This window comes from Neoarius graeffei, chromosome 11, assembly GCF_027579695.1.
Source record: "Neoarius graeffei isolate fNeoGra1 chromosome 11, fNeoGra1.pri, whole genome shotgun sequence".
In the NCBI taxonomy this organism is placed as follows: Eukaryota; Metazoa; Chordata; class Actinopteri; order Siluriformes; family Ariidae; genus Neoarius; species Neoarius graeffei.
Genome location: NC_083579.1, coordinates 74,140,678 through 74,157,370, shown reverse-complemented (window position 1 = coordinate 74,157,370; position 16,693 = coordinate 74,140,678). Strand labels below are relative to the sequence as shown.

Sequence of the window (16,693 nt, the reverse complement as noted above, 5' to 3'; positions counted from 1 at the left end):
ACAGCGCTAACCACTACACCACCGTGCCGCCCATAGGTTTTTGTATTTTGACTATTTTCTACATTGTAGAACAATACTGAAGACATCAAAACTATGAAATAACATCTGGAACATATATGAAATTATGTGGTAAACAAGAAAAGTGTTAAACAAAGTACATTTCATATTTTAGACACAGTAAAAACACAGTAAATAGCCCGATTCCACAACTGTAGTAATCCATATTACGTCAGGAACTGAACAACTAAGTAAAAAGAAATGACATCCATCATTACTTTGCCATGAATTGTCTTTAATTAATAAAAATAAAGAAATACCATTGAATTAGATGGTGTCCAAACATTTGACCTGATACTGTATATTATAAGCTTCCTTATAATAGTGCAATTATTGTATTCTCATTTTGGTGCTTTCATTACACCATCATGAAACAGTGCCTCACTTAAGAGTAGAAGGACAGACTTGACTTATCTAGTAACAAAAAAACCCCCACAATGTTCAGGAAGTGTGGCGTTTAGACACGCAGGAGTTCATTTGGCTCTGCAGGCATCTCTGATTGAGCTTGAAATGAAACTTTTATAAACGTCTTAGAAAATACATTTGATGTGAATACATTTAATGCTAAAACTCCCAGAATCCATGGGTGGGTCTGGCTCTAACATTCCTCACTCTTGTTACTACATTTTATATTAGTTCACTCAGTAGTTCAGGGGTCATCAAACTGCGGGCCGACTCCGGCCCGCCACCCCCCTTTGACCGGCCCCCCAGCCCCTCTGCCCCCCACCACTTGAACCGGCCCTATGAGGTGATCCCCAAAAGTGGTCATGGCCTATTTTTTTAAATTGCTTTTTGGCAAATAATAATATGTCTGCATCTTGTATTTTGTTGATTTTATCAATTAAAATTGATATTTAGTTATAAAATGAACTATTCATATTTTCCGAATTTTCATCATATGCTCGCGATCAAGCAGTGACAGGCAGTGCACGCACAGAGAACTGTCAGTGTTCAGGACAGCAAAATGGCTAGCGGTAAGTGAAAAGCTGACAGAGAGCGCAGAGTTTTTAAAGAACAGTGGACCACCGATTATTTTATCGTTCAGTTTGTCTTGTATGTAAAGAAAGTGTGTCGGTTTTCAAAGAATATAATCTGCGTCGTCACTCCGAAACCCGCCACAAAGAGTATGCTAGTTTGCGAGGGCAAACAAGAGAAGACAGGATTCGGAGGATGAAATGTGGACTGGCTGCACAATAGAATGTATTCCTTCGCCAAACCCAGATCAACCAGGCTGCTGTCCGAGCTAGCTATAAGGTAGCTTAGCTCACCTACTAGCTACCCATGGAAAGCCATTTACTGATGGGGACTTTGTTAAAGTATGCATGCTTGCTGTGGCCGAGGAGGCGTGTCCCGACAAGAAGGATGCGCTCAACGCGGTGAGTCTCTCCGCACCTACTATGACCAGGCAAACCGAAGATTTGGGGGACAACGTGTATGACCAGCTGAATGAGAAAGCGTCAGAATTCGAGTTTTTTGCTTTGGCCATGGATGAGAGCAATGACGTGCAGGACACAGCACAACTGCTGTGATCTATTGATCTATTGCTCATATTATTATAATTTCACTGTTTTTTAAAATGTATTTATTTTATAGGCCTATTTATTTGACCTTTATTAAGTGCTGCACACAATTATTATTAATATTATTAATAATATCAACAGGCCTACCTACAATTTATAATTTTCCACTCACCTTTGCCAGTGTCAATCACCTCAACTAGGCAGATGTTTCTTACCTTGATAGCTTTGATGTTATTTTTTATTAGAAAATAAATAAATGGAATATCTGTGGTATTTCAAATTAAAACAAAGTGTGAAGACTCGATTACTACTTTTGCAAACCACTAGTAAAGATAAACAAATATGTGCCAGGAATCAAGTGTTGATATAGTAGTGGGGATATAGTAGTGTGGATATAGTAGTGGGGATATAGTAGTGGGGATATAGTAGTGGGGATATAGTAGCGGGGATGGCTGTGCCAGGCTAGTAATCTCTACTACACAATGAGGCCTGCTGGTGGTCATATTTGTCTGGGTCATACAATTCTATGTTATATAGCTGACCCGACCCCGGCCCCCCATCACAGTCAGGAACGACAATGTGGCCCCCAGAGAAAAAAGTTTGGTGACCCCTGCACTAGTTACTGAATAATGCGCTTTAATAAAACGGAGTTGCTGAATTTCCTATTCTGATTGATTGATTAATTTTCTATAACAGCAACTCTGACAGTAGTTCCAGCTGTAAGTTTGGTTTATATTAAAGGTAGACTGCCTTTCAGATTTTTAAGTTTAGATCATAAAAAGAATTTTACCTGACACCTAATTATTTTTGTTTAGTGGACCAAAAGCTACTGAATTCGAATCCAATTTTATTAGGTTTTTAAAAATAGAACAATTAATGAATTTGTGGCCACATGGCCTTAAATCCTCCGCTATTTTTTCTTGCTTCACCATGACCCAATTCAAGATATTATGTCATGCATCACATGGTGGGCTTTCCCCGTTTGCGCCAGGCATTGTGGGATACAAATTTGAAGCAGGAGAGAAAAATTGAGGACGCGAATGAAACGTGAAAGACTGACTACAGTAATGGAAAGTGAGAAGAAAAGACGTTATGTTGTGAAGGAAAAGAAACACAGGACAAAACTAATAAATATCGGCCCTCAGCGAGCACCTCGGTGTGATCAGCCGTTCGTTTAGCAACAGAATGATGGAACTGTCAGTGCACGGTCAAAGGTAAACCTGTAGATGGCAGTAATGCAACACTGTGGATGCCAGCTGCCGTAAAACCCAAAAGAAGAAGAAGGTGGTAAACCTGCGCATGTGCACACAGACTTCCTCTGTCTGCTTGGCTGTGCAAAGTGAGTGATTTCATGCACATTATTTGCTTTAATCCCCTCAAATTAAATAACTTCCCAGTAACAGAGTGGCCTGATATTTTGTGAGATATTACAGAAATAAATGTATATCACAATGACCACATTTCAGAGGGAACTAAATTTCATTGATTTTATGAAATCAAAAGACCGTCTAGCTTTAACGTACTTGTTTCAGTACGTTATATTTTTATTAGTGCTGTCAAGCGATTAAAATATTTAATCACAATTAATGTCGCGACTATTATAGTTAACTCGCGATTAATCGCAATTTAATCGCGCATTTTTGTCACACGAAAAACCATTGTAATTCTCTTACCAGCATAAAAAAGTGAATGGGCTTGCTTTGTACCAATGTTTTTTTTTATTGCAAAGCATAACACGTCTTGACACAGCCACTGTAAAGTGAAATCTAAGCTAAGCACCGTGGCTCTTCGTCCCGAGGCTAGCAAGAGAACCATGAGTGAAGTGATCTACTGCTTGAGTTAGTCTATCAGAGAGACAGGTTACACAGTGACGGTAGGCTTGACATGCTTGATTGTAATATAAAGTACACTATTATATTAAGTTTAAGTTGTTCGTTGATAAATATTGCATTGAATCTGATCTTTACTGTTTCAGCTCACTTAACACATTTTGTACTTTTACACTTTCTGCCTGTTGATGCGTCGCGCTGTCCAATCAGAGGCGGCCAAATTTGCATATTACCGGAAGGATTTCTGGGATAGCATTGAGTTTACAGTTCAGAGGGATCTGGCTTCTTTAGACGCTGTCTTCTTAAAACTGAATAAATATTTAAAAAGAGCCAAATGAGCCAGTCTTTTGAACGGCTCTTTTCAAAGAACGGATCACAAAGATGCGGATCCCATCAAAGAGCCATAAATCCCATCTCTACTAGCGCGCCCTGCCCGCGCTGGTTCTTGGGGGGGGGGGCTGACAGAGGACTCTGGCTGTGCGGGGCGCGGCATTACAGTCTAGCTGCTATCGATTTTCTAAGCAAAGTCTCTGTTCCAAGTTCCTGGCAGTTTCAAAAGCTTATGAAAAACCTACATCATGTCACAGAGCGTTAATCTCGCAATAAAAAAATTATCGCCGTTAAAATTGAGTCAAGTTAACGCGTTAATAACGCGACATTTTTGACAGCACTAATTTTTATAGTAATAACTATACAGGGATCGGTTTCTTGGTCATATGACAAGCTGCATTTCTTTGAATGATTGGTTTAAGAGTGATTAAACATTCCAGGATTTGCTGTTCTTGAAAAATAATCAATTTTTTTAGTAACGGTTCTCTGCTTCACATCACATCACTCTCTTTTAATTGTTTTCCTGTAATGCCATGCAATACTGCACATGCTTTAGTCCTTTACTTAAGAGGCGTTTGATCAGTGTTGAGAGGAAGATTTCTGTATGCGTCCTTCAGCATTTTTTATTTAATTCCAACTAAACTCAACAGCTGCAGTCTCATCGGAATATAACTTCAATGTTAAGAACACAAATAATAACCCCAGAGTGCAATGATTCCAGCGTACTGAGAGGATGTGTGATGAAAGTTGGCCAATTTTGAAACGTTTGTGTTGGTTTTTTCCCCCCCAACTTTGTACTCCGTTCAATACCTTAAGGAAACTAAAAGAGCTTTGATACTACCAAAGGATCTTTGTTGCAGAATTCCTTCAGGCCTTTTTGTTTCCAGAATCACTGTACTATAAAGACCTGTGGTGTTCCTTCAGCCACCCCCCTGTTATCTATCCCTTCACTCTGATGAGAAAGTGATGAGCTCATAAACCTCAAGGCTTAGCCGCCCACTTCTTACCAGGTCAGGGTATGACCCCCTGTTCAGACTGTGAATGCAATGGTTTCTCTTTGTCGCCCACCTGGCTGGAGATGAACTGACATCCAGGTCCAGGTCCAGCTCCATGTGTGCACTCTTCTGTTCTCCCCTGATCTTTTGTTCGGTGTCAGCTGATTACTGTGGCTCGTTGGGGTTCTTGCTGAATCAGGCGCTGCTCAGAGTGTGTGGCCTGGTGGGCTGGCCAGGGTCAGTTTTTTATTTTTATTTTTTATATATATTAAGTGTAAACAAGCCCTGTGGTTTAAACCTCCTGAACTTCATAGGATTATTCAGAAAACTTGACGATGATAAAACCATTGCGCAAATAAATGTTCATGTCGGCTCAGATTGATGTCTATTGTTTTCTTCATGATTTGGTCAGTTTTTAACTCAGATGTTTGTGGTGTAAAAAGCCACAAAGCTGTCAGTCTGTGGAGTGCAGAATGTTGCTGTGGAGTACATGAATGTTATGTAGGATACAGGCTATCTTTTTTTTTTTTAAATTATATTATAGATAAATAACGTTTTTTTTGGGGCGGCACGGTGGTGTAGTGGTTAGCGCTGTCGCCTCACAGCAAGAAGGTCTGGGTTCGAGCCCCGTGGCCGGCGAGGGCCTTTCTGTGTGGAGTTTGCATGTTCTCCCCGTGTCCGCGTGGGTTTCCTCCGGGTGCTCCGGTTTCCCCCACAGTCCAAAGACATGCAGGTTAGGTTAACTGGTGACTCTAAATTGACCGTAGGTGTGAATGTGAGTGTGAATGGTTGTCTGTGTCTATGTGTCAGCCCTGTGATGACCTGGCGACTTGTCCAGGGTGTACCCCGCCTTTCGCCCGTAGTCAGCTGGGATAGGCTCCAGCTTGCCTGCGACCCTGTAGAACAGGATGAAGCGGCTACAGATAATGAGATGAGATGAACGTTTTTTTTGTGTGTGTTTAAAGCAGTACAGTTACAAAGTTAGCTGACTGGGTGTACATAAACTGTACTCTTGGAAAAAAGGCAGTTTGTTTTCTTCAAAACAAGAAGGGAGTTATTCAAAAAAGTACACTGAGTACCATGTTACTTTGATTCAAATTCTGGCAAACAGCCAAAAAAGATGAAAAATCAGGTTTGGACTAAAATCAGGTACCTATTTTGACACCTCAACTTTTAAGAAAGCATGAATCAGTGGTGGACCGTTACTATTAGAGCTGGGACTTGAGCTCAGCCGAAACTTAACCAGACACACCAAAAAGCAACAGGGCAAAGGATTTTGCAAGGGATTAGTGGCAGGCTGCCAGATCACTCCTTTGTGTGTAGCTGTTGATGTTGATTTTAAAAGTAACAGAGTAAATTATATCAGGAAATGAATACTTAAGTCTAAGTGAAAAATACTGTAGCGAGCGTGCAGCGTGGAAGAAGAGTCTGGAGACAGAAATCTTAGTTTCTCGGTTGTTAGCCTGTGCTACTTGCTCTCGATAGCACTGGCTTGACTGCTTTATTAGCATTCACTAACACTACTGATAAACGCTACACCAGCTAGAAAGTTGCTGCACTGACGGCACCGACTCGCAGTTAAGCTCGCGTTGGCCTTCAAGAAGGCCGAGGGTGATAAAATTGTGGCTCCTCCCCCTATAAATCAAAATCTGATTGGTTAATTCATCTGTCACTTCCTACATAAGCACACACTGCCATGGGCTTCTGTTCCGGCAATGAAGTCCTAACCAGTGAGTGAGCAGCTCTAAACTCTTCTCAGCCTAAAGACAACAAACAAACAAACAAACAAACAAACAAACAAACAAACAAACAAACAAAAATCTCATTGGATAACTCGATTTTAATGTTTTCAGGACAGCAACCCTTTCATTTCTGAAGCAAACTTGATAGAAAATGAGGCCAAATTAGAAGAGAATAATTATCATGAAATTATAAAAGAATGAAATAAATTAAATATAACGTTTGAGATGATCTGTTCGGGCCTTCTCTGAAGGACTAGAAGACCCTGATGGTTCCCTTCTGGCATAAATATCTCTCACCAAAGCAATGTGGAAATATTTTATTACATTTCTAGCCTTGTCTTGGCTTTTCCATTCTCGTGGATTTGGGTGACTCACTGTGAGATTTATGCTTCACATAGGGGCTGTAAGCACATGCAGTTTTAGACCAAACACAATGAGGAAATTGACCTTCGGTTTTCCCCCAACTACAATAGTAACAAAAATAGAGACTACTGATGACAAATATTAAACATGTATGATAAAATAATTTTCAGTCCTCCATAAGCTTTACACTTTCTGCTGCTGTTGGTACCAAACAGTCCTTACAGTGCCTCCTGGAGAGCTTGCTGGTGGGATTTCTAGTTCATATGAAAAGATTTTGCTTTCTTTCCTTGATTAGTCTTAGTAATGTGGTAATATTTAATAGGCTGGTCAGTAGTTAATGTTTAGGTGAAGTGAAACTTAAATGGCAAAACTGAGACAAACGTACAAAGACGGCTGACGTGTCTGGCTTACACCAGTTCACGATCCGGCCCTAAATCAACAAGACATTGAATGAGTGGAGATGAGTGCTGAAAATCTTGTGAGCATGTCCGTAAGCACGCACTGCATCAGCAGAGTCCTGTGTGTCATCACCCTGTAAATACAGCAGGCTCGATCTGATTGAGCTGTGGGGTTTCCCTTTGCTTTAATGTGTCATTTGAGGCTACACACAGTCTCTCATCTTTTACTCGTTGAAGAAAAGATCCCATTGAGTTGGCGCAGGACCAGGCTGCTGTCTCCGTGGTTTGGCCTGGTCTGACCTGGTTATTTTTGGCTCTAGTGAAAGAACCTCATTCAGATTACTATAGTTTACCAGTCATTTGTCACACATGGTGTCTATCAGTTCTAATCTGGGAAACATGTCAGGAAACTCGCATATGGTTCTTTATTATTATTATTATTATTATTATTATTATTATTATTATTTTAATATGAAGCATCTCATTAACTTTGCTCATCTCTCATCTCTCTCACCCAATCTCCACTCCCAGTCATCTTCTGATAAGCTGATATCTTAGCTTCCTTTTCTGCAAGCTCCACTTTAATGTAGAACTGAAAATATGATCGAGTCCAACTTTTCTGTTTCTGTTTAAATAAATCAGAATCAATAGAATGAGATAAATCAATTGCGAGACAGGACAAGAGAGGGAAAATTAAGTAATTAAATTCACTAAATATGCCGCAATCACTTCCAGCAGCACAGCTGTTGAACCCAGAACAAGATCCACATGTGAAGAAGGACAGGGTCCAAGGCATACTGGGATGCCAGTCAATCTCAGAGCACCATTCACACACATTCATTCACACCTAAGGGAAACTTTTATTCTTTTATCCACAAGGCATGTTTTTGTAGGGTCAAAAAATAAAAAGAAAAATGGACATGGTGAGAACTCTGTATAGACTGAGTTCAGGGTCAAAACGGTGACTCTGGAGCTGTGAGATAGAGCCCTGCACTCCCGCGGGAGTCCCGCAAAGCAGTGCGGCGCGGGACAAATTTTGAAAGCTCATTGCGGGCGGGAGCAGGAGTGCACATATGCGGGCGCGGGTGGGAGCGGGAGTGCACATATGCGGGCGCGGGCGCATAAGATGCAAATTTAGGCATCTTAAAATGTTTTTATTTGGCATTAATAAAAACATTTTAAGATGCCTAAATTTGCAGAGAGAGTCAGATTGCCAGATTGAGTGAGGAATGGCATTTTAAATTTGCCACTGATCACCCTAACGGGCAATCCTTTGATCACTCTAATGACTCGCCGTTCACACCCAGCCTCCAGTGACCCACACTAAGCCCATGTTTACATTAGACCGTATCAGCGGATCATCAGATTAACGTTTTTAAAACGATTAGTGTGCACACAGCAACACCAATACACGGATACGCTCGGCTCCGCAGGCATCCTGCGCTCCAAATCACTCCGCCCTGAACAGCGAGTGCCCTCTGGAGGGTGCGCACTCCGGCCTTGCGCAGCTCACAGAGCACGCGAGTGGAGCGCACGAGCAGTGATTCGGGACTGAGCCGCTGTGTGTGTGATCCCAGCGCATATCACTTACCACTTGCAAGTGGAAGGATGGCAAGCCTAAAGACAATCATAACTACACAATGGGCAGTATTTGCATCAGTATTTGCAGTATTTTCATACTTTTATACTCTTTAATGAAAGGTGATACAAGGCGGAAGTCCGCGCCGTTTTTCAGCAGTCGCGTCACATGACCAACGCCAGCGAATCAGGAAGGTGGATGTCACAGTGATGTTGTCCAATGACGACGCCAGCTAGAGCTCAGCACAGCGTATCCGCGTATCCGCAATGTTTACACAGCACCGGAGCTGACACGATCTGGATTGAATATGTGGACGCTGGCGGATTCCCGTTTCCCGGCGTTTCCAGGCGGTTTAATGTAAACGGACAGTGCATCTGCGAAGAAAACGAGACAGATGCGGTCTAATTTAAACTTGGCCTAACATGATGCCTCAATGACACCTTAGATGAGCTGGTCATCAGAATTCTGATTCAGGAGAGGGTAAATAACTCTCGTACGTTTTCGATTCCTTTCCTCTTCCTTTCACACTAATTATTCATAGGAGACGCACCACGGGAGAGCGCATACTTAAATGATTAGCCTACTTAAATAATAATAATAATAATAATTATTATTATTAGAGACACTGACGAAGGCAACAGCCGAAACGTTTGTCTCCTCCTGCTGCTAAAAACAACTGAAAATAAATGTAACTAAAAGAATAAGTTCAAGAGTGCGATCCATCTCTCCTTTCACACTAATTATTCATAGGAGACACACCATGGGAGAGCGCATACTTAAATGATTAGCCTACTTAAATAATTATTATTATTAGGTCTACATGCTGCCATTTCAACATTCTGAATTCAGAAACAAGGTAAATAATAACAAACGTGAACGTGAGCTGTAGATATTTATGCTCAAATCCACTCAAAGTAGGGGGCGGGGCACCATCACGCTGTGTCAAGACAAGAACTTTCCTGAGAAATAACGCGAATGTCTGCATCATGCGGGATTTGCGGGCGGGAGCGGGACAAAATATGGCAGGCGCGGGCGGGAGCGGGACTGAAAATCATAATTCTTTGCGGGCGGGAGCGGGACTGAAAAATCATAATTCTTTGCGGGCGCGGGCGGGAGCGGGACTGAAAAATCCGACCCGCGCAGACCTCTACTGTGAGACAGCAATGCGACAAGCTGCACTACCATGTGGACCCTGATTAGTTTCTAATTAACAATTTTTCACCAAAGGCAAAGTGAATATTGGTGATTATTATACATACAGGACACTTTTCGATGGAATAAAAACGTGTTCTGTTCCCCTCTAGCAGGTTTCATTCATTTGGTTTGGTAGCATGCAATATTGTTAGCATATCGCTTATCCTATGTGTATTACGTCACTCTACCCAATGGAGAACGAGTGTTGAATATGGTTTACGATATTGCATGGTTGTCAAGACAACATGACATCACACGTCGGAGACGTAAAACTTCTATGCTAGCGAGTGACTAGGACAATTTGTAAACAAATATGGCCGCCAGGTTTGCTTCATTAAATATGGAAGATTTTGAGAGAATTTTGAAAGAGAAAGACGCGTTGAACACCTGAAAGGAATGTGTATGTATAATAAGAGTAATAATAATAATAATAATAATAATAATAATAATAATAATAATAATATTGGCTGGCTTTTTTTGGGGGGGGATATCAGATATATTCTTTTCAGCTACTGTCAGGATGCCGGCACTTACTGATATAATTGCAGGAAGAAGCGACGAGCAAACAAACCTAAGCCAAATCGTGAAGCAAATATCATAGTCCAAAGACAGGCGTGGATCAATCGAACGGCGAACAGGGTGACCTAGGCGAAACAGGAAGCGTAGCTGTAACGAGGATTGCGAGAGTCAATAACGGTAAAGACAGGCAGAGAAAACAAGGCTCGATATGGACTGTAAACTCAGAACGATACTTTGCACTGAAGCAATGTCGGAGAGGGGCTTAAGTAGCATGATGGTAATGAGCAACAGCTGAGTTCAATATTCTGGTGACGGGGGCGCTGCGAGTCCTGGCTGTTGTAGTTCTGAGTGGCCATGTTTGTACAGTGGTGCTTGAAAGTTTGTGAACCCTTTAGAATTTTCTATATTTCTGCATAAATATGACCTAAAACAACATCAGATTTTCACACAAGTCCTAAAAGTAGATAAAGAGAAGCCAGTTAAACAAATGAGACAAAAATATTATATTCGGTCATTTATTCATTGAGGAGAAATGATCCAATATTACATATCTGTGTGTGGCAAAAGTATGTGAACCTTTGCTTTCAGTATCTGGTGTGACCCCCTTGTGCAGCAGTAACTGCAGCTAAACATTTTCGGTAACTGTTGATCAGTCCTGCACACCGGCTTGGAGGAATTTTAGCTCATTTCTCCGTACAGAACAGCTTTAACTCTGGGATGTTGGTGGGTTTCCTCACATGAACTGCTCGCTTCAGGTCCTTCCACAACATTTCGATTGGATTAAGGTCAGGACTTTGACTTGGCCATTCCAAAACATTAACTTTATTCTTCTTTAACCATTCTTTGGTAGAACGACTTGTGTGCTTAGGATTGTTGTCTTGCTGTATGACCCACCTTCTCTTGAGATTCAGTTCATGGACAGATGTCCTGACATTTTCCTTTAGAATTCGCTGGTATAATTCAGAATTCATTGTTCCATCAATGATGGCAAGCCGTCCTGGCCCAGATGCAGCAAAACGGGCCCAAACCATGATATTACCACCACCATGTTTCACAGATGGGATAAGGTTCAGTACTGGAATGCAGTGTGTTCCTTTCTCCAAAGACGACGCGTCTCATTTAAACCAAAAAGTTCTATTTTGGTCTTATCCATCCACAAAACATTTTTCCAATAGCCTTCTGGCTTGTCCACATGATCTTTAGCAAACTGCAGACAAGCAGCAGTGTTATTTTTGGAGAGCAGTGGCTTTCTCCTTGCAACCCTGCCATGCACACCATTGTTGTTCAGTGTTCTCCTGATGGTGGACTCATGAACATTAACATTAGCCAATGTGAGAGAAGCCTTCAGTTGCTTAGAAGTTACCCTGGGGTCCTTTGTGACCTCACCGACTATTACACGCCTTGCCCTTGGAGTGATCTTTGTTGGTCGACCACTCCTGGGGAGGGTAACAATGGTCTTGAATTTCCTCCATTTGTACACAATCTGTCTGACTGTGGATTGGTAGAGTCCAAACTCTTTAGAGATGGTTTTGTAACCTTTTCCAGCCTGATGAGCATCAATAACACTTTTTCTGAGGTCCTCAGAAATCTCCTTTGTTTGTGCCATGATACACTTCCACAAACATGTGTTGTGAAGATCAGACTTTGATAGATCCCTGTTCTTTAAATAAAACAGGGTGCCCAGTCACACCTGATCGTCATCCCATTGATTGAAAACACCTGACTCTAATTTCACCTTCAAATTAACTGCTAATCCTAGAAGTTCACATACTTTTGCCACTCACAGATACGTAATATTGGATCATTTTACTCAATAAATAAATGACCAAGTATAATATTTTGTCTCATTTGTTTAACTGGGTTCTGTTTATCTACTTTCAGGACTTGTGTGAAAATCTGATGTTTTAGGTCATATTTATGCAGAAATATAGAAAATTCTAAATGGTTCACAAACTTTCAAGCACCATTGTAGCTTGAGTTGCGCTGTTGACTTCAGTGCCTCTACTGACATCAAAGACTCACATAAAATGCTTTCTTTTGAAATCGATAAAATAAATCACAATTCCATCTTACCTTTGAATAGTTTTAGACCAAACTTCATCACATCTTTAGTGCTTTTAGGAACAGCATTTTCTTTCATCATTTGTAATTCTTCCTCACTTATGGTGACAAAGCGATTGGCCGCCATTTTGCCAAGTCACTCGAGGTGATTATTGAGAAATAGTCTGAATTTCTCGACCAATCAGAATCGATGCGCATGATTTCCTCTAATCACCTGCGTATTTATACTAATGATTTCATATAACTTGCTATAAATTGACTTGTAGGTTTAATTGAAAGTACCGTGATCTAGTAAACATTGCTAGTACATCTAAATGCCAAATAATAAGTTGCTTGGCACAGAGTGGGCATCTCTTGAAGTATGCTTAGATCCAGTAATATTTATATATAAAAAGTAAACATACAGTAAAACTTAGTGGACTTCTTTTCCTTGGACAAACCAGTACATCAATGCTAAACTGTATACATGTATACTAGAGATTTATTGCACTTCTCAATTTCTATGCTTACTAGTAAACTCAGATTAAATTATAATACACTCAAATGCACTTTATTTATTCATCTTAAATTTTTTCGCACACTTTGATCTGTGACCTTATAGCCTTGCTAAGCCTCAGCCTTGCTGATGGCCGTATCTGCTGCGCTTCATGTGTATGTGCTTAGTGTCATCCTCTTCTTCTCACCTGCCCTGTCTGTATTTTCTGCCCATCATCTCTTAGACCCCAATGAATCAGGCCTCCACACGCTCTCACTGCATTTTCACCATTTACCTGTGCAGCCGTGAGCCGGGATCAGCCACGTTACGTCGCTCCAAGCTACACCTGGTGGACCTGGCTGGCTCTGAGAGGGTGGGAAAGACTGGTGTGGGGGGCCAGATACTCACTGAGGCCAAGTACATCAACCGGTCTCTGCACTACCTTGAGCAGGTCAGAGGGCACGCTGCTGTGTTTCTAATAGTTTCTGTGGTGATGTCAGTCAAATTTTGTAAACTGTAGAATTTCTTTTTGGGGCCTGTAAGTGCAAGACTCATTAACAAACCAAAAACCCAACAGCAAATTCATAAACGCAACAGCTCAGCCAAATACAAAACAGCAAATATACAATGTGCTGCAAAAAAATACTAATTGTGATTTTTTTTTTAATATTCCATAATGAATGAATGAATAACTTTATTCAAACATGCAGATATATACAATCTTTGAAACAAAAAAAGCCCCTTAAAATCTGTTGATTATTTGTTAATCATCTTCATGTTAAATTTTGTGATATTGTGATATGTGGTAAAAGTTGACAGGGGCTTGAGTTGGGTTTCGAGAGATGGAGGTATGCATTGGAACAAAGAGGAATGAAGGTGAGCAGTAGCAAAACAGAATACATGTGCATCAGTGAGAATGGGGATGAGAGTGAGTGAAGATGCAAGGAGTAGACGTAAAGAAAGTTGGTGAATTCAGGTACCTGGGGTCAACTGTGCAGGAAAGTGGGGGCTGCGATAGTGATGTGAGAAAGGGGAGTGCAGACAGGGTGGAGCAGTTGGAGAAGGATTTCAGGAGTCATTTGTGATAGTAAAGTCCCAGCAAAAGTGAAAGGTAAGATGTATAAGACAGTAGTGAGACCAACTGTGATGTATGGATTGGAGACCGTACCCTTAACGAAGAGACAGGAGGCAAAGTTGGAGGTGGTGGAGTTGAGGATCTTAAGGTTTGCGATGGGAGGTTGGACAGGATAAGGAAAGAGCACATCAGAGGGACAGCACATGTGGAGAGCTTTGGGAATTAAGCTAAGAGAGATGAGACTGAGATGGTACGGACACATCCTGAGAAGAGATGCAGAGCATGTTGGAAGGAGAATGTTGAGGATGGAGCTGCCAGACACACGAAAATGAGGAAGGCCAAAGAGGAGATACATGGATGTAGTGATAGAGGGCATGAAAGTGGCAGGTGTGGTAGAGAAGGATACGGAAGACAGGGAGCAATGGAGATGAAAGATCCGCTGTGGCGACCCCTAATCGGGAGGAGCCAAAAGAAGAAGATAATTAAATTAATTAATAGCATGCACAACTATTGTCTTTGTGTTTTAGTTACAGCTATAATAAGATCAAAATTTATTCTACTAATGTCAGATTTGGCTCGTAAACGCTTGAATTCATTTGTTATTTGCTGTTGACTCCTTGCTAGATAGGCTGTTCCATGCTGTTGCTCCTCTGTATCGTATGGAGTTCCTAGTATAATTCATTTCTGGACTTGGAAGAATTATGTCTTTGTTCCTTCTACTTTCACAGCTTGAATTCTTCTGTGTAAACAAATCCTTGAATTCTGTAACGGTATAACCTTTTATGCATTTGAAGACCAACTCCATTAATCAGATCTTCTACATTGTCTCCAAACTGTCCCATCCTGTTTGTGTTAAAACTTCTTCAGCAGTAGTATCCCATGACGGTCCATGTATAATATGCCCGGCCCTCGCATGGAGTTTTTCCAGGTTGCTTAAGTATGTCTTGTTGCATGATCCCCAAACTATTAGAACCATGCATAACTGATGGCAGTACAACTTTCGTGTAGAAGTCCTCCAGCTGCTTCTGGGGGTGAAACCGCATAAGTTGGAGTAAACGGTTTAGACGCAAAGGACTTTGCTACATTTGCAGCATGATCTGATCAGACCAGGATATCTTATTGTCCACTTGATGATGATATTACCAAGATGCAGAGCTTTAATGGGAACAGTAAATTTTTTCCTCTACTTGATCAGGAAAAAAATATGCCATTAATAACAATTTAATTTAATTCGTTTTAGATATGTTTTACAAAGCCAGAATGTTCAGTTGTTAAAGCTAGACAGCCTTTTGATTTCATAAAATCGGTGAAATTTATTTCGTGCTGAAATTTGGTAATTGTGATATATGTTTATTTTTGTAATATCTTTAAAAACAGGCCATTCTGTGGCTGGGAAGTTATTTAATTTGAGGGGATTAAAGCAAATAATGTGCATGAACTCGCTTGCTTTGCGCAACCAAGCAGACAGAGGAAGTCCGTGTGCGCAGGTTTACCTTCTGATTCTTCTTCTTTTGGGTTTTATGGCAGCTGGCATTCACAGTGTTGCATTACTGCCATCTACAGGTTTACCTTGACTGTGCACTGACAGTTACATCATTCTGTTGCTAACTGAACAGCTGATCCCACCGAGGTGCTCGCTGACCACCGATATTTATTAGTTTGGTCCTGTGTTTCCTATCTTTCGCAACATAATGTCTTTTCTTCTCGCTTTCCGTTACTGTAGTCGGTCTTTCACGTTTCATTCACAGACTCACATCCGCCATTTTTAGAAGAAGAAACCTTTATTTGTCACATGCACACTTCAAGCACAGTGAAATTCATCCTCTGCATTTAACCCATCTGAAGCAGTGAACACACACACACCCAGAGCAGTGGGACTGCCCAGGGAGCAGTCAGGGGTTCGGTACCTTGCTCAAGGGCACCTCAGCCCAAGGCCACCCCACGTCAACCTAACTGCATGTCTTTGGACTGTGGGGGAAACCGGAGCACCCAGAGGAAACTCACGCAGACACGGGGAGAACATGCAAACTCCACACAGAAAGGCCCTCGCCGGCCGCTGGGTTCGAACCCGGAACCTTCTTGCTGTGAGGCGACCATGCTAACCACTACACCACCGTGCCACCTGTTTCTCTCCTGTTTCAAATGTGTACCTCATAATGCCTTGTATGAACGGGGAAAGCCCACCATGTCATGCATGTCGTAGTATCTTGAGCGAGGTCACGGTGAAGTAGGAAAAAATGGCAGAGAATTTAGGGCCACGGGACTCTAAATTCATTGTTCTTTTAGGAAAAAAAAGTAATAAAATCGGAAGTCTGTGATTCAAATTCAGTAGCTTTTGGAGTCGAAAAAAAATAATTGGATGTCAGGTAAAATTCTTTTTTATGATCTAAACTTGAAAACTCTGAAAGGCAGCCTACCTTTTAAACAAAAGTAGTTTTGTCATATCTGTGAACTGATTTTTTAAAAAAGCCGAACGAGCATCCTCCAACAGTAGTGATTTTAATTTAAATTTTTTGCCAGGGGTTGTACTCTACTGTAACAGTCAAAAGGCATGAA

The 16,693-nt window shown here is 41.3% G+C and overlaps 1 protein-coding gene across 1 annotated transcript in view; it reads left to right on the top strand.

Annotated features, from left to right (window-relative positions):
* Window positions 1-16,693, top strand: part of kif6 (kinesin family member 6) — a 289,502-nt gene that overhangs the window by 57,939 nt on the left and 214,870 nt on the right. The window contains exon 7 of the mRNA XM_060932833.1: window positions 13,307-13,513. Coding sequence (XP_060788816.1) covers window positions 13,307-13,513 — 207 coding nt within the window. The remainder of the gene's footprint in view (window positions 1-13,306; window positions 13,514-16,693) is intronic.